The sequence below is a fragment of the Drosophila grimshawi genome, unplaced genomic scaffold (assembly GCF_018153295.1).
Source record: "Drosophila grimshawi isolate 15287-2541.00 unplaced genomic scaffold, ASM1815329v1 contig_311, whole genome shotgun sequence".
NCBI classification, from domain to species: Eukaryota; Metazoa; Arthropoda; class Insecta; order Diptera; family Drosophilidae; genus Drosophila; species Drosophila grimshawi.
The window spans coordinates 13,794,767-13,813,744 of NW_025063098.1; the positions used below are offsets into that span (position 1 = coordinate 13,794,767).

The window sequence follows — 18,978 nt, forward strand, 5'->3', positions numbered from 1 at the left end:
TCAATAAAAATCAATTTCATTCCCAAACAAATATGTATTTTTACCACGAAACTAATTTTGATGGTCAATCATGCTTCACGATTATTATAAACAACCAGTTTTGGAAAAGTGTTATCTTATCTTTTAAAATTAGGCATGGAGAACACCATTCGTTAGAGATGTATAAGTAATCAACCTTCTAAAAAAGGTATTTTTCTTCAAATGAATGAATAAGTCCAGCAAACAATTTCCAATTCGCTTGTGCGATATACAGTCTATAATCTTCTAAGAACAATAGACCCATCTGTATTTGTGGTCAGATTCACCCTTAAGCTAAAAATATGAAATATAAATTAAACAAATCGACTACGATACACCCTGAACCCAGCTGTTTATTGATGAAATAATTTGCATATGCACATTATGTATTAATATGAAGCATCTGCTTTTAAAATTGTGGCATTTATTGCTGTCGGAAATCGAGATATATATATATATATACATATATATGTATATATATTACTTGAGTGCTTTATTACATAATTATAAATCTATGTGACTACATCTAATCTAAATGAAACTGGTTGAGGCGTATTTAATCATTTGCTTAACTTTGTTATACCCTTCCATACAATATATGAAAGCCAGACACGTCAGAAACCATAAATATAATTTGAAACAAATGCTTTTATTAACAAAAACATGCACTTTAACCTCACCAAGATATATTGTTTTGATAAATAAGCACAATGGACTTTTAGATAACATGCAAAACCACATTAATATTTTGTGAAATTGGAACAATGTAAAATTAACCACAACAGCACTGAAATGTTTTCTTACAATCGACTTTCGCATTAGCTATTTAAACAATAAGTGAACTATGATATTTTAGCAGACTTAAAGCACCATTCAAGCACGTAGAACGTTCTGTTTCTGTACACAAAGTCTTAATTGACAAATAAACAAAGGACTTTTTAAAATGAGCACAACTCGTTGGGAAAACGATGAAGAAATTCAAATCTTTCGTGAATATCTGCGAATTCCTTCGGTTCATCCAAATATCGATTACAGTCAGTTTTGCAGTGATAATAAATGCTCATAATTAATATACAAATAAATTTATGTTTTACAGCCGCTTGTGTGGATTTCTTGAAACGTCAGGCAAGTAGTTTGGATCTTCCCGTGGAAGTGGTTTATCCCCAAAACGGGTTGAACCCCGTTGTTGTTATGAAATGGCTTGGCAAACAACCTGGACTGCCTTCCATTCTTTTAAATTCCCACATGGATGTTGTGCCCGTATTTCCAAGCAAGTGGACTCACAAACCTTTCAGCGCCGATCTAGATAACGAAGGTCGCATTTATGCTCGTGGCTCACAGGACATGAAGTGTGTTGGAACTCAATATCTTGGAGCCATTCGCTTCCTCAAAGCCAGTGGCTTCCAGCCAAAACGTACGGTGTATCTCACCTTTGTACCTGATGAAGAAGCAGGCATTATTCCGGGTTTGAAACTGCTGGTCCAAAGTGAATACTTTACGAAAATGAATGTTGGATTTAGCTTTGACGAGGGCATTGCCAGCGAGAATGAAACCTTCTCCGTTTACTATGCCGAGCGGACTCTGTGGGGTAAGTGCCTTGTAGCGTGTGATGCGAGGCAACTTTACGAATTATGTTCTTTCAGCTCTTAGATTTAAGATCAGTGGCACTGCTGGCCATGGATCCCTTCTGCTAGAGAATACTGCAGGCGAGAAATTCAACTACATTCTAAATAAGATGATGGAGTACCGTGCATCACAGGTGAAGCGACTGGAAGACCCCACCATTGACATTGGAGATGTAACCACAGTTAATGTCACCCAATTGAAAGGGGGTGTGCAGAGCAATGTGGTACCACCCTTGCTGGAGGTGGTCTTTGATATTCGAGTTGCCATAACTGTGGATGTAGCCGCCTTCGAGAAGCAAATTCGCGATTGGTGCGAAGAGGCTGGAGGTGGTATTGAACTAGATTTCGAGTGGAAGGAACCTTACGTAGCTCCGACCAAAATCGATCCCTCAAATTCATATTGGGTGGCCTTTAAGCAAGCTCTCGATGAACTGTAAGTTAGAAGCTATCAATAATAAACAAATAGTTAAATTATATTCATCATTGTAGTGGTCTGAAGACTCGTCAACGGGTTTTCCCAGGTGCCACTGACAGCCGCTACGTTCGACATGTTGGTATTCCGGCATTGGGTTTCTCACCTATTAACAATACGCCCATTTTATTACACGACCACGATGAATACCTGCGGGCAGAAACCTATCTGCAGGGTATTGAAATTTACAAGAAACTGATTGCCGCTGTTGCCAATGTCTAAGGGTAATAACATAAATATTATTGATCTGTTTTATATTTGAGCAATGTGATTATTATATGTATGATTTTCCATGAGATAAATAAATCACCTTGTCCACATGTATATGTATATAATTGTTTTATTAAGTATGCCTAAGAAATGGAAACGGAAACAATGAATCTGATTATGGCCTAATTTGCAACCACATTAATCACGCTGATAAGATACACATAGAAGCAAAATTAAAAAAAAAAAAAAACGAATAACCAATAACCAATAAAGATAAAAACAAACTAGGTTTGTCTAGAAGTCTTCCTATATACTTAAATTTATTTGCTTACTAACGTGTATTAGCTTTGCAATTGAAATCGGGTTTGGTTCACACTCGATAATCCCTTTTTTTTGTTGGGTATGAAAACACATCAAAGCTGTTTTATACATTTTTATGTTGAAGAGATTGAGAAAGTTATGCCAGGTAACATTTATCACATCATCTAAGAAGATTAGATTATGTAGGTGGTTTTCGCTATCGATGTGAATATTCGTCACGCTACAAATTAGAGATGAATTTCAATTGGCTACTTTAAAATAAGTGAATCACTTTTATATTTAATATTTCTTATGAACGGCATTCAAATTAAGATAGAACAGCTAGCTTAAGCACCCCAAAGGCTTACATATCCTTGATCAAGCATACTGAACTCCCATATGGTGGTGCCTGTTTACGCGGAAACGTGGGAAATAAAAACCCTTCAGAAGTAGAAGCTCAACTATCTTGTAAATAAGTTGGTGGAATACCGACCATCTTAGGTAAAAAGGCTAACCGCAGATCCGAGCATTGTGGTAGTGTGCATAGCAATGTGGTTCATTTGACATAAGCTTTGATATCGATGTGGAGCCTTTGATAAGCAAGTTCATACCCAGTGTGAGGAGGCTTAAGCGCAAAGATGAATATGTAACGGGGACAAGGATTGATGAATCAAATCCGTTTTGCAAATTCTGTGAGTGTACTCATACTGAGAATGTTATTCATGTTGATTGCAAACGTTCTTCCCATCCAGCAGAAACTTGAAATTACCCACAGTAGTCTGTCCTGGCAGTACAGACAATCGCTTCTTTCGCCCAGTTGGAGTTGCAACTTTGGGTTTCTCGCCGATTAAGAGTCTGCCCATGCTGGTAAATGGTCCCGATGAATATATACCTGCAGATCTTTATCTGTATGGTTATGAAGTTTAGAAGACGGTCATTCCAGCTATTACTAATGTGCAAGCATGGGCCCTCTTCGGGGAGCTCTCTAGCTCTTATAGTCTCTGAGATTGTTCATACAGACGCAAATAAATAAATCAACTTGGCTTATTGTTCTGATCAATTATACATTTAATATATATTCTTTATGGGCTAGAATATGGTACCTTCATAATACCCCTTTGCATTTGAAAAGAAAACATTACAAGATATTTGACGTTTTATGAGTAAAAGCAAGATAAGAGATAATATAATAGATACAGTTTATAAAAAGATATGTATTTATGTAGAGAAAAGGTGTACGTGTTAAACAATATATACACTTTATCGTGTTGCGCGTGTCATATACATTTTTTGGATTCTATGTGGCGAAAAAACTAAATCTACAATTAAAGGAGCAGAAGATAAATCTTATTTAAGCATTACTTCAAGCAGGGCGATGGTAACCGAAAAACTGTAAGTGAATGAAACTAGACATTTGTCCCATTATTTCAATTAGACCCAATATGTTGTGTTTAAAGGTCATTAGTAAATTCCACATAACACTGATAAGAATTGGTGACTTAGTTATAAATATTTGATAAAAGTAGACACGTTGTTAATGAAAAAAGTCTATGATGGATGGTAGCATTTCATATATAAATGTTTTGCGCGATAACAATGCCAAACAGTCGTTGGCTACCGCTGGAACCGTTCAGAAGCATTTTATTTTGTTAGCCATCTGTGGGCAGCTGTTTATCAAAAGATCCGAATTATTTATAGCGAATACTTACAATCAAATTTTGTTTAGAAAACATATTTTGTTTAGTGTTATAAACAAATCGCAAGCAAAATGAGCAAAGCTGAGTGGGAAAATAATGAGGAAATTAAAATCTTCCGTGAATACTTGCGAATTCCAACCGTGCACCCAAACATTGATTACAGTAAGTTTTGCAAGATTGCAAAAATCTTGATTAGCCAAATCCTAAAAATTCCATAGATTTGGATTAAAAATAACCTGATTCTTTTGCAGCTGATTGTGTGGCTTTCTTGAAACGTCAGGCAGCCAGTTTGGATCTGCTGGTTGATGTCGAATATCCTGTCAACAAAGACAATCCCGTGGTCATAATGAAATGGCTGGGCAAGCAACCTAAACTCCCCGGTATTGTTCTGAACTCTCACACGGATGTTGTACCAGTCTTCCCGGAGAAATGGTCACACGATCCCTTCAGTGCCGATATGGATGACGAGGGACGCATTTATGCGCGTGGCACGCAGGACATGAAGTGTGTGGGTGCTCAATATCTGGCAGCTATTCGCGCTCTGAAGGCCAAAGGCTATCAGCCAAAGCGAACCATTTATGTGACCTTTGTGCCCGATGAGGAGGTTGGTGGATATTGTGGAATGCGCGAATTTATTAAGGGAGATTACTTTAAGAGCCTGAACATAGGCTTAAGCTTGGACGAGGGCTCCTCCAGTTTGGATGACGGCTATTATGTCTATTACGCAGAGCGTACAGCATGGCGTAAGTCTGACTGAGAACACGACTCACTGCAGTATACTAAATATCCCGCTTGTAGATATACGATTCAAGTTCAGCGGTACTGCTGGTCATGGTTCCATTCTATTGCCCAACACCGCCGGCGAGAAGCTACATTTCGTGGTGAACAAAATGATGACATTCCGTGAAACGCAGGTGCAAAAACTAAAAAATGATAAAAGTCTCTTCTTTGGTGACGTGACCACAGTGAATCTGACGAGATTGAGCGGTGGTGTGCAGAGCAATGTGGTACCTTCAATGCTGGAAGTGGTCTTCGATCTGCGCATTGCCATCGACGTGGATTTGGTGGCATTTGAGCAGCAGATACGTGACTGGTGCGAGCAGGCTGGCGGTGGCATTGAGATTATATTCGAACAAAAGGATGAATATGTGCCGCCCACAAAGGTTGATGCATCCAATCCCTACTGGTTGGCTTTTGAGAAGGCATTGAATGAACTGTGAGTATGCTCATTACACTGCTAGTGAATGTGATTGGTAAACTTTATCCTCACTTGACAGAAATCTGAAATTCCGCGCCCATGTCTGTCCTGGCGGCACAGACAGCCGCTTCTTGCGTTCCGTGGGAATTCCTGCCCTTGGTTTCTCGCCCATGAATAACACGCCCATTTTGTTGCACGATCACGATGAATATATTCGTGCGAATACCTATTTGCATGGTATTGAGGTCTATACAAAACTAATTGCAGCTGTTGCCGACGTCTGACGTCATTAAGTTCATTAAGTTATATAAGTTATTTGATTTTTCCTGCATTTTGCGTTTTGTATTGCCGTATCCAAGAATGGGTGAAGACATATTTGAACATTAAATGATTATGATTAAATACAGAGTGATTGAAGCACTTGAAATATTTTGGCTTAACACAAATTTGAGTAATGCCAATAAAATTCGATTGAATCATGTAGGCCGGCAAACTAAATCAGTAGCAAATTTCAGATGAGTCATCGCATAATTGTGCTATGTTCATTTTGGGCCCATTATCAGTTTATCAATTGATATATTGGTTAAGCGCATGAAACCTATGCTAGGCCAGTACCAATGTTCAACCTATACACACACGCACACACACATACATAGTTATCGAATAGTGTTAAATTATTTGATTTTTAAGTGGAAAATAACAGCATGCACATGAAGCATGCGACATGTTGTGCGGCACAGTAAATGTTGACAGCGATTTGACAGCAGCAATTTTGTGAAAGGGTCGTCGGACATGGCAACACAACGTTTTCTCTGCTATAGTCAACGGAATAAATGTTAAAGCAGTTCTCAACGCACAACACGATGCGGCGGAACCTTAAATGCCTGTGACAGCAAATTGTCAGGCTGAGCGTAAAAGCGATTGGAATGTCAGGCATGTGGGGCTATGCGAGCACATAAATTATGCTGTAGCGCTGAATGAATAATGCTCAAATGTCCGCTACCCTCTTACATCCCTCTGCAATCCCAATTGTGCTTTTATTCAGAGCAGCAGCAGCAGCAGCAGAAGCAGCAACTGTGGCTCGAACACGTTAATGCATGTGTCAGCCAATGAAATATGCATTGATACTTTGGGAATGCTGAGAGGGCTTATGCCGCGTGATCGGGCGCCCTGACAAACAATTATGACAATTTATGTGGCAAACAGTGACATTCTCCATTGACCTGTGGCAGGTGTGGCATGCATTCCAAATGAATTCTACGCAATTAGCATTGACCATTAGCCCAGAGAAAGAGAGAGAGAGAGAGAGGTTGAATAAGATGGCTATAAGTTTTGGCCTAATGACTGCAGTTTCAGTGCTTTAGTGTTGTCGTTATGGTTGGCCAACTTAATGCATATCATTTTTACTTTTAATGAGCTGGCAGAGCGCTTGCCTTATTCTGCCTCGCACCCTTTGCCCACTACTTGCCATCGTCAGGTTGTTGCCAAGTGCACTTATTACTGCAAGTTTTTTCTGGCAACTTTGGTGCAATCCCACCTGGCCCGGACCAACTTGAAATTCCATTTTTTTGCGAGTTTCGCTTTGCATTTTAAATTTACGTGTGTGTTTGTGTGTGTGAAAACTTTGGCAAGTTTTACATTTCAATTTTAATTTCTTTGTGGCACACTTTTAGGTGCACAACTTTAAGCGGCGAGAGCCTGCTTCGCCAGCGGCATAGCAATTTTAATGCCCCACTCACGCTAATTAGTGCAAGCAGAAAAGTTTGCACTCTTTAATGCTTGATATCGCTTAGTCGAGGCATTTGCATTTCACCAGCCATGAAATTTTTATGGCTCCCTCGAAGTTTATGACGTATTCAAATTAATTCAGCAATCAAAATGAAAAGCAGAACATGTTGTAATTAAATTCAATTTACTTGCAACGGCTGCGGCCGAGCCTCCAACCGAGGCGCCCCGTCTTCAGGGCCAACGTTATAGCCATGCAATTAAAATCTAAGATTAAACGAGCATCAAGCCATCATCTTGGCACAACTGGCTCGCTGCGTGCCATTGTTTCGGGCAACAAACTGTTTTTATGTGACGCCCATGCAATTGAAGTGTCGTTGTAGGTAATTGAAACCCGCACTTATCTACTGCCAACGCAGACGCACAGTGGCTTAAATATCAGGTCAAATGTGCTACATCTTTAGTCCTTAAAAACATTTTAAATATTTGTTTGTTCGTTTCTTAGACGTCCCAGAATACCAAGCACATTCATCATCGTCTTTTTCACACATCTTTAATGCTAAATTAAGCGTTTTTCTTGGAGATGCTTTGTATTTGTTTATCTTTTATTTAGGGTACAAATGCATATACCCAAAAATATTTGTTCTTCTTATCAAATCTCCATTAAGTTCAGACAATTTATAAATTGTATGAAGCTAAATTTTTCAATTGAAACGATTATATCATTAATCGCAATCGGAAATCGAATTGTATGGCGAAACCAGGAAAGTTATCGATAAATAAACTACGGCATATGACAGCTTATTCTAAATTCATTTAGACGGAAGATGGATATGACTAAATCAACTGAACGATTAATGCTGATTTACACTTTACACTTTTAGCCTTCATTGGACTAAGCTTTGAAAATTGTATAAATAAAATACAAATCTTTATTCGATTCACTGATTCACTAAAGGGACTGCTCTAGTTTTAAATGACCTTTCATGCCAGGCTTAGTCTTATGCAGCAGTTTGTTGCTTATGGGAAATTTATCAATTATTTATGATATTAAATTAAATCAAAGTGAAGCGCTCATTAAATTTGCAAATGTACTCTGCTTGCACTCTGTCTCATAATACATTCCCTTGCACAGCTATCATGTTTATGTAGTTTATTTTTTAGATTTTTTCTATTACCGTCAAGGATCAACAGACACGCATATAACATCCTGCCTGCCTCTGCCCCGTTGTGTGTGCTGCGCACGGATTATGCCCGCCTGGCTCTGTCTATTTACCAACTGTGAGCTGATATTAAACATAAGTAATATCCGCGTGTAAAAAGTGGCATTAAAGCAAGACTACCACCCCCACACACACACATACAGCTGCGCGGCTTTTAACTCGTGGTAAATAGAGTCAATTGAAGTGTGCGTATGTGTGTGTATGTGTGTGTGTGGTAAATAATTTATTTTGTCATTAAGATAAACTCTAAGCCACACACACATACAAACACACACACATAATATTCTTTGGCACACACATACAAATGCTCATGGAGTGCTCTTAACCCATGGTGAGCCACATAAATGTCCCAGCTAGAGCCACCAAAAACGAGCAAAAGGCAACTAATTAACTTGTTTAGCACCAGAGTGCACAATTTCTCTGCTCTTAACGTTTCTGCCGCTCAACTAATGAGCATTGCTGAACTTCTGCCTCAGTGTGTGTGTGTGTGTGTGTGTGTATACGGGTGTGTGCGTGGCGTTTAGAGCGCTGGGAGAGAGACAGCATTGAGGGACTATTTTCTTAACACTGTCAGGGGGTCACAAGAAAGTGGAAAGTGGCCCCTTAGAATGCCGTTGCTTTGAAGTTGTTGCAGCAGCTGAGTGCCAAAAATGTATTGCATATGCCGAGGCGCAAAATAAGAACGTAGCGGAAATAGAATTGCTGCCAAAAAAGACACATACACACACACACACACACACACACACACACACTCGCATAAATGCAAAATTTCAATAAGCAATCGCGAATGGCAAACCGTGGCAACAATCCAATACGAAACCATCACCACCCACCACCCACCACCCATTCAGTACAGTACAACCCACTACCCGAGAATTGCTCTCTCAGCGCGTTCTGCATCAGCGCGTCGCGACTCCGTGTCGTCTGCATGGCTCAGCAATTGCAATTTCATTTCCGTTCGTTGGCATTTTATGCCCTATGCCATCGTATAGATATATATTTTTATATATACATAAACACATACATGTATACATACATATTAATAAACTGTTTGCATACACATATATAGCGTAGCAAATGTTTCTTCGTTCATTTCATTCTTTCCTTTTAGACCAATATGAATTTTGGGCTATTTGCCTGCCGCTGAGTGTATATCTGTATGCGACTGTGTGTGTGTGTCGTTTGTGTTTTTTGGCTATCCGCAGACTTTGGCCAACATTCTAGCATCAGCTTTCGAGGCTGCAGTTTTGGGCACAATGCCATTTTCTGAGCGGGAGCATCTAATTGAAACTTAGTAAGTCAGCAAAGAGAAGCGCAATAAAAAAAGGGAGAAAAAATGCCAAATGAACCTGCCAATTGAATACAAAAGTAACGTCGAATGAAAGTCACCTCAAATTTGGTTCTCTACAAGTGTAGATAATGCTAGATTTTATTCAAGTGCAAAAATAGTTTAAGTGCATGACTAATTGCTACTTGAGCAACTTCAAAATCCAATTGAAAAGTCTTTTTTGAATTCGCTTAGTCTGGCATCATTCCTTAGTAGGCTGTGAACTACACGCTTCCATTGCAGCGCATACTTCCCTGACAATTTACAAATATATTTGTATTTCATAAACGCAATAATGTTTTTCAACTTGTCAGCAGTCGACCCTTCGCAAAAAAAAAAAAACTTTTCAAACAGAAAACAACTCGACAGTTGGGGAGTTTTGTGCGAAAGAAACTTTCGTTGACAATTTGTCAGAAATTTTTGACTATTTCTGAAGAAGAAGACTTTGCTGCTAAGTTGGCAATTTTCGTTGAGCTTTTGATGGCTGCCAACGCCTAAAACTTCAGTTTCAGCTCTTAGAACACACTCGTGCACTCGAGCATTTAATATGCTCCCCTTGGCCTCAATCTCAATTTTTAGTTGTTTTGCCTCAACTAATTGCATCATTTGTATGCAGCATTTTTGTGGCTGAATGCAACGCACACTCGACACGCCCGTCTGAAGTATAAAAAGTTCCATTCTGAAATTGAGTTTGGGTTTGGGTTTGCTTTTAGTTTCTGTTGTTGTTTTTGTTGTTGTTCATTCGGTATTCCTAGTGTTCCATTGTGTTTTGCTCTTATGTTGTAAATTATTATCATTCACCGTGTGTGCAGCTTACATTTACTAGAGCCGCTCGCCCCCATCGCTCTCCTGTATCTGTAGCAAGTTTATAGCTTTCTCAGCGCTCCAACTGCGCTTGCATCAAGCTTGGCAACTATTATTATCTCAGCAGCCTGCTCATAGAGTTTGTGTGTGTGTGTGTGTGTGTGTGTGTGTGTGTGTGTGTGTGTGTGTGTGTGTGTGTGAGTTATCGCACATATATGCAGTAAACTCTCTGTGCGAATACGGAGCGTTATAATTTATTTATGGTAATGCGTACACCCGCAGACAGACAGATGGACAGAGACAGAGAGAGTGAGAGAGAGAGAGAGTGAAAGATATGCCTTGACTATAAAAAGTTTTATGTGGCTCAGCAGTCAAGGACCTGCTCGTTGCTGCAACAATGTCGTCTCGTATAGCGCTCAATGCCGAATCCTTATATCCAGCTTTTAATTTTTGCGGATCACCTTCCCACTGTAACTGCCCACCTGCCAAGCACTTCGTAAAATATTTAATGAACTTTTTACAACTTCTGGCTTATGTGTCATTGCATGCGAAACCATATATGCCCATATATGCTGTATAGATATAACGTATATACTTATATTTATGTCTGCCAGTTTACTTTAGTTCCACATTCGACTTATTTCACTGATGTTTACATATATTATATATATATATATACATATATATATATCTATCTATTTTTCATATTTTGCTCTGAATTTGCCTTTATAAAAGCAAATAGCTGTCAGGCATTTAATATTGCAAAAATTATACTGTCACGATTTTGATCACAGCACAAAGTCAACATAAAATATATTTCATGCTGCGTATGCGTAATGTATATGGAAATTGATGTGAGGCACGTCACTTTAGACCTGCGGGCATACACACACACACACACACACACATATTTGCACACTCGCTAACAGCCAATGCGACACATTACGCATACGCAGTGAAAGCCAAGCGAATCACTTTGCAACGGTTTGGTTGGCCGAAACTTTTTCGATGAGTCTCTTGTAACTGAGATAATCAATTAATATGCAATATCTGTCGACGTTCTTAGTCTTATCCAAAGCCAAATCGCCGTCAGCAAAGTGTGGCTCATAAATAACTGCCGCCTGATGAGACCAAATCACACGTTTGACTTGTGCTTAACTGCCATCCAGCATAATGCTCTCCAAATGCTCAAATCTGTTGCATAATTAATTGACGTCCCTGCCGCTGCCTGGCAATTGTCTTCGATTTGTGAATGATGGACAGCTGCTGCCACTTATGGCCGAAGGACAACCCTTTCAAAAAGGACAGCCCAACCGATTGCAGTTATTAATTAGAAAGTTTACACATCTTGACAGTTTCACATGTCTCAGAACGTCAAATTTATATAATTTTCTTAGTAAATACAGATGCTGTTAAAGCGAGCACACACAGCTCGTCTTACATAACCAGTTAAGTGGTACATACACACACACACAAACACACACACATAGTCACACATATGCAGTCCACAATACATATAAGCAGGGCTCGAGCAGTACGCTTTGGGTGCCTTGCCACTTGCCACTTGCCACGTAACAATACGAAAGTGAAAAATGAGTTTGCCCAAGTTGTGCGCTGAGTGGCCAACAAACATGCGTGTGTGAGTTTCTAAGTGTCTGTGTGTGTGAGTTTTGAGATGTGGCACACACAGTCAACTCCCCAGATAAAGAGAGAGGGGGAAAAAAAAACTGTTTTAGTTTTGCTTTTGATGCCATCGAAGTTGCGTTGGCGTTGCAAACTAATTTGTCTTATTGAGCACACACAGCGAATTTATGAAAGCGTAACGTGAAACTGACAGCACCACAAAGTTTCAGATGAACCCCAAACAAGATTGCTAGATACAAACAACTATGTGTGCCTGCCAGCCTGCCTAGTCAGATGGCTTCAATGTTGCATGCGCTTAACCCAAACAAAAAAGAAACCGAAAAGGGAACAGGTCCACCCAGTGCTCCAATAGAAATAGTGCTTCTCAGCGAATACGGCCAACATGAATCGCTGTTCAGCTGTTTAAACTGTTAATGGTGTCAAACGACTAAAATGCTAAAGTCGACAGGCATCAAGCATTCAGTATACATCTTAGTGTTACCACTAAAGTCACTAAGTTTTCTCCAATTACTATCTTTGTAGTTTCTCATTGTTTCTTTTAATTCAACTATGTTGGAACAGATCGAATTGGATTTCTTAGAAATCCTTATTGATTGCATGAAAAAGAATGATTAATTACATGAATAAATAAAATTACAAAAATATTTAAATATATATATTTTAATACTTATAAATATATTTTATTAAATTAATTTTTTTAATTTATTTTATTATGCTAAAAATATTCTCCCATTTCTAAATAGGTTTTACTAAATACAAATTAAAGTTACGAAATAAATTGTATAAAATTACAAGATAAAAATTAAACTACAAATTTAAAATTAAGAAGGAAACAACTATGATAGAGTATATAACAAATAAATAAATCGAGCGATATTAAAACGTGAAATTGTCCATTATTTTATAATAAATTAAACACTTTCTTTACTGTTTAAAATATGACACCAGCATATTCTACCGATTCAATCAAGAAAGCTCTTTAGCACCTGTTGAGAGCAACACTTGCGCTAAGAACAGAGTATCGCACAGTCGGTAGCTTTCTTCCGCAACTTTCTCACCGCTTTCTTTTGTGGTTGTGGTTGTGGTTGTTACTTTGCTTGCGCATATTCGTAGTGTTTCTTTTAATTTTTCATAAACAGCTTTGGCCACATTTTTGGCAAAAGGAGCAAGCAATTTGGCTAACACACACACAGTAAAATCTGAACAATTCGCTAATGTAGCTGTGTACGTACAAATTTTGACTTCAGCCACCAAGAAATGAAAGAAGCGAGATAGCGCTACAGCGCTCAGCCTGTAATACTGATAGACAGAAAGAGAGAGAGATAGAGAAACAATCAGGCAGCGGAACCGTGACCCAAGGCCATAAAGTATGCAGGGTAAAAATATTTACAGCTACGAGAACAGTAAGTAAACTTTGCTTATAAGTTGCACAGCTACAGAAGGAATTGTTGTGTCTGCTTTGAGTCATATTTTCATCAGATCTTTCTTCATGGGATTGCTTGGGGAAATGTTCATGAGAAAATTGCAAGTTTGCCAACATGCAGCACTATTTTTGGCAACCGCATTCACATTCACTGGCAAAATGCAAAACCAGCCAAGGGATTGCCGACCTATCACGCAAATCAACTTGCCACAGAATCGCACTTGCCTCCGAGCCACCAAACTAAAACCCAATTCAGGAGCAGTCTTTAGTCAAGCGCGTGAAATACCAAGTAGCTGTTAACGCAAGGCGATTGTGGCGTAGATCAACTTACTATATGTAAACTGTCATATGCACAACTTGTAGAGACCTCATTATGCCTCATGCAGCTGTTCGTGTAGTTGGTAGTTCTACGAAAAGTTCGTACAACGTGTTGGCAATTTATGCAACAGTGGGCAGAATAAAACTTTATTGCATAACTTGCACTAAAATATGCTTTTTGTATGCTCATAAAAATGAAATTGACAACAAAGCTGACCATCTGTGGGTGGGCGGGATGTGTGGTTGGGGGTATGCGTGGTCAGATATGAGTAAACTGTAATTTGCACACATTTTAATATATATATATATATATTTTTTTTACTTTATTTACAAGTGTGTATCTGTGTGTGTGTGTGTCTGATATGTCCCACTTTAAGAGAGGCTTACCCAAAATTATGCAAAACAACATTATTGCTCACACATATTTGTGCAGACTCAACTACACATGTGCAAAGAAGTAAATGCATAGCTCACACACACACTCACACACACACACACATGCAGAAATACACACATACCTTTATAGAAAGTTTTGCATATTTTACGCACTGATTTGATGCTCAAGTACTGTTATCTCAGCAGCCTGTCTGCCTTGGGCAATCTACTTGGCATTCTTATAATGCCCTCTACTACATATATATGCCAAAGAATATATTATACTCTGAATATATTAAAAATACGCAAAAGGGTATCATGAAAAATATAACAGGCAGAAGGAGGCATCTCCGTACCCACAAAATATATATTCTTAATCAGCATCAAAAGCTTAATCGATTTAGCCATGTTCGTCTATCTATTTGAATAATTCAATCTCAATCTAAGAGCTAGAGACTAATTTGAAATATCAGTTCCAGTATACCATTGAGCAAGCATTTGCGAATATCGATACAAATCGATTTTCGATAGCAATAAAATTGTACATATACAATTATTAAGATATATATAAAAGCAATCTATTATTATTTCGAATTTTATTTTCTGATGCAAAATAAAATCAGCATGCATACATATATAGAGATACTGATATGCATTTGGTTTTTGCAGCTTTTATTAGAATATTTATGAAACAATTGCCAGAGATTTATCTGTTCATTGTATATTAATAAATGAAGCATGAAGTAAACAATTATATTTTATAATTTTGCACATCTCATGGAATATTAAAAGATGCGCAGCTTAAGCTCTTTGAGCCAAAATTGTATGCACAGCTTCATAATTAAATTAAATACAAAATCCTGTGCTCGAAACGCACTTATTAAATGAACTGGAGCTTGTTGTTCATTTTAAATGAAATATGCAAAAGTTAAAAGAACCAAAATATACTTTAAGTGTCACAATTTTGACAACAAATTAAATACGGAATTTGTTGTAGCTGTACATTCGGAGTTATTTTACATATTTAAATTGTTTGTATAGTTTGTTATTCAACCAGATATAGAATTTGATATGGGATTTTTAACTTCAAGCATAACACATTTCTAGTGCTTATGTCATAGACAATATTAACTGAACCGAATGTATCTGAAAGCCATATCTCGCAGGGCATTGAACAGTCGAGCCATGACCTCAATTGGAATATTCTCCGTAGATTTTATTTCCCATTTTATTATTGTATGCTGCAGTGACATTTTTTTCGCTTAACTTGGTGAAATGCACAATGCAAAGATTTATTTTATGCTGACAAACAGCGCTTCGCTTGCTGGTAATCGATGGAAATGAGCAGTTCCATTTTGTACGATTGGCAGAGAGACACGGAGACATTTCGATGTGCTCTGCTCCAATGGCACTTGGCATGGTTGTTTGTCTGTCTGATTATCGATAGAAGCACACAGTCAGAAGACAGAGAAATTTATCCAACTCATCTCAACTGAGGCAATAAATAAGAATATCAGCCAATCAAGCGGATTCCGTTCGACTTGAGCTAATTTGTTATACTGTATATAAATAGTTTATGTAACAAATGCAAGGCATGCAAGGCGAGATACAAATTCATAATGGAAATGGACTACATATGTATGTCATAACTCAACTACACTTGCTCACATATATAAATGTGCTGAGCTAAACCCAAAAAAATTATATACACAGTATATGCTTTATTAACGGCAACAATTTCTGGTTATTTATAAGAATTTCCTGCTGCATATTTTTATGGGCTGACGGTCAGCTGAGTATTTCCGACGGTCCGGAAGCAAATCACCGTTGAATATAAATATGAATTTCTATGGCATGGCTGGGTAAGTGGCTTATAAATCAACAGAAATCAGATCTGACACACAAATGAACAAAGCTTCGAGGCAAAATGTTGATGCTCAAATGGGCATCAGAAATGTCACTTAAGCGTTTTCCCCTCATAATGACAGTTCGTCCAAGACACTCAATTATGTGCCCCGAGATTAGACATATTGTCTAAATACCTTAAGCTTCTATTTGAATTGGCAATCTTTGACACTGGCCAAGGAACAAGCGAACAACACCAACAATGACAATAGAAAACTTTTCAATTTGATTCAATGTTGCTCAGACGGCGTCGGAGAGTGGCAACAATTTGGTTATAAAAAGTTTTTACATAAATTATACCATCTCTAAGCACTTGCAAGCGCAAAGTTGCAAAGTAAACAATCAAATTCATTGGAAAAATGTCGCAACCAAAGATATTATACGATTAGCCATAAAAAGAAGACACAACAAAATCCCATCAAAATTAAATTTATGCAGCTGAACGAAGTTAAGATGAACGCTCCTCGCATTTTCGCAGCATGGCAATAAATTGTAATAAGCAATTAAAATCTTATCATAAGGATTGTTATTAATATCACTAAGTGCTAATAAAAGCAATACATAAAACTCTTTTTTTGAAGAAATATTTCTATAATAATGCAAAATCAATATTAATTAGAAAGCTTTCTGCTGACAAATACATTCAAATTTGAAATACACTCGAGACATTAGTTTATATGTAAAAGAATATAAATATATAGTATTAAATTGTTCATTAGCAACTGTGAAACAGTACTCTAAATTTGACCCAAATATTATAGTAAAGGTTTGTTTAATGCGTTGGCTACTAATGGGCCTGCTTATATATTTTGTTTGCATAAATAATTCGAATAATTAAATATACCTGAAGCAGATATCGATACTAATTACATAATTATGAAGCTTATTGTTCTGGATTTTGAAATTTGTTGTGTATGTTATATATAAGTATATCGACTTTGCTGTAAATGATGGCCTATGAGTTGGTGAATTCGCACAAATTAATAATAAATTTTCGAAAATTTTCGTATATATGTAAAGTTGCTTATAGCAGAATATGTAAATCGATTAGTTGTTTGTGTGTGCTACACACGCACATGTTATGGCAGTTTCTGTTTAACTATTTAAAACTCTGCCTCCCATTTAGCCCAAAACTTTAGCGCAATATATTCTACTTCAAGGCTCCATTCGACATGTGCTTATGTGTGTGTGAATGTGTGTGCGAGCCAAGTAGGAGATAGCACTTGTACACATACGCAAGGGCCTATTAGCTCACACACACACACACACACACCCACACACAAACATTAAGAAGGACCCAGCAGTGACCACGCATAAGGCAAGTAAAATCGAAAAGAAAGCGCGTTGGCAAAGAGGAAACGAATAGAAATAAAAACGAAATGCCAAACAAACCAAAATACAACAGCAACAAAACGAAACAGCAAAATGTCGGCAGGGATAGAAAGAGAGCCAGAAAGAGCCCGAGAGCGAGAGAGAGCGAGCAAAAGCAAATGGCTGCAAAAACAATGCAAACAGCAAATGACGACGACGACGACGACTCTGCGTCTGTGACTAACTAATCAACGGTGAGGGGGTGCGTTGAACGTCGGAGCGGGGTCGGGGGCAGGGTTTCGGGGCAGACAAATGCAAAGCTGCTTAGTGCTTACTTCATAGTTTACGCTTACAGCGACTCGAGGCCGCCAAATGGCTTTGCTATTGATTTTTAGTTTTTCTTTCTTGCCTTCTCTTTTTTTATATTTCACCTCTCGCTCTCGGTGTCCGTCGCCGCCACTGCCTTTGGATCTTGGGAGCCGTTAGCTCAATGGCTTACTGTCTTCCTGGCCAACACCAAAAACTCTGCACTATATGCAAAGTGCAACGCAACTACAAATCGGATTTGCGTGAGTAATTGGCAAGACAAGAGTTTCGGGCTTAGAGTGCATTGGCAACATTCAGCAGTAAAAAGAATGACTGTTGCCCATGTTCTGGTTGTTGTTATTGTTTGGTGTGAAACCTCACTAACGTTGCCAAAGGTAAAAAAGAAAATGCGAGTAAAAAAAAAGAAGAAAATGCGACAAAAAACAACAAAATCGTACAGAAAAACTTGACTAAAAGCGCAAATGCGTTATGTGTGCCAAAACACACACAGACACAGACACGACACACACATATATATACACAATGAGGAGGAGGAGGTGGTGGTCTGGCAAGGAGCTTAGTTTTATTAAGTGACAGACAGAGGGACAGTTAGACAGTTAGACAGTTGGTAGTCATTTGGGACTTACCTCATCGATAAACTCAAAATCGCCGCCCGTTTCGCCAACGTATTTCTTCTTCTTGGCATCGGCGCTGCCAAGCAGACAGGATGACATCAACACCAGCAGCAGACAAACGCTGGCAATGAGCGGAAAACGCAAACGCTTCATGGCAACGATTCGCAGAGCGTAGCAAGCAACCACAAACAGGAGACGGTAACAGGCTCAAAATGAGTGTCGAATTGTTGACAATTTTCTGCTTGCTGCGGGGACTGTCACAAATCGCAATGGCAATGTTAATTGCTAGTCGCTAGTCGAAATCAAGTGCGTGAGTATTGAACACAGCACACAGACACACACACGCAAGCTCACACACACGCACGCACGCACGCACACTCACACAAACGGACAAACAATGTAAGTTTTGCGCTAGCGTTGCAATGCAGCTGAAAAACACGGAACGTGATTGAACTGTAAGCG

General features: G+C 38.4%; 3 protein-coding genes across 4 annotated transcripts in view; 2 read left to right on the forward strand and 1 right to left on the reverse strand.

Annotated features, from left to right (window-relative positions):
* LOC6567871 (proteoglycan Cow) overlaps positions 1–18,955 on the reverse strand; it is a 43,015-nt gene extending 24,060 nt beyond the window's left edge. For both annotated transcript variants that reach the window (XM_001994278.3, XM_032739746.2), the window contains exon 1: positions 18,529–18,955. In XM_001994278.3, the coding sequence (XP_001994314.1) occupies positions 18,529–18,669 (141 nt within the window). In that variant the 5' untranslated portion in view covers positions 18,670–18,955. The remainder of the gene's footprint in view (positions 1–18,528) is intronic.
* Positions 873–2,435, forward strand: LOC6567873 (aminoacylase-1). Its single transcript, XM_001994280.2, has 4 exons — positions 873–1,052; positions 1,115–1,606; positions 1,662–2,076; positions 2,133–2,435. The coding sequence occupies exons 1-4, from the start codon at positions 962–964 to the stop codon at positions 2,335–2,337; spliced, it is 1,203 nt and encodes a 400-aa protein (XP_001994316.1). The 5' UTR covers positions 873–961; the 3' UTR covers positions 2,338–2,435.
* LOC6567872 (aminoacylase-1) lies at positions 4,231–5,927 on the forward strand. Its single transcript, XM_001994279.2, has 4 exons — positions 4,231–4,484; positions 4,574–5,065; positions 5,121–5,538; positions 5,600–5,927. The coding sequence occupies exons 1-4, from the start codon at positions 4,394–4,396 to the stop codon at positions 5,802–5,804; spliced, it is 1,206 nt and encodes a 401-aa protein (XP_001994315.1). The 5' UTR covers positions 4,231–4,393; the 3' UTR covers positions 5,805–5,927.
* Positions 18,956–18,978: the final 23 nt, after the last annotated feature.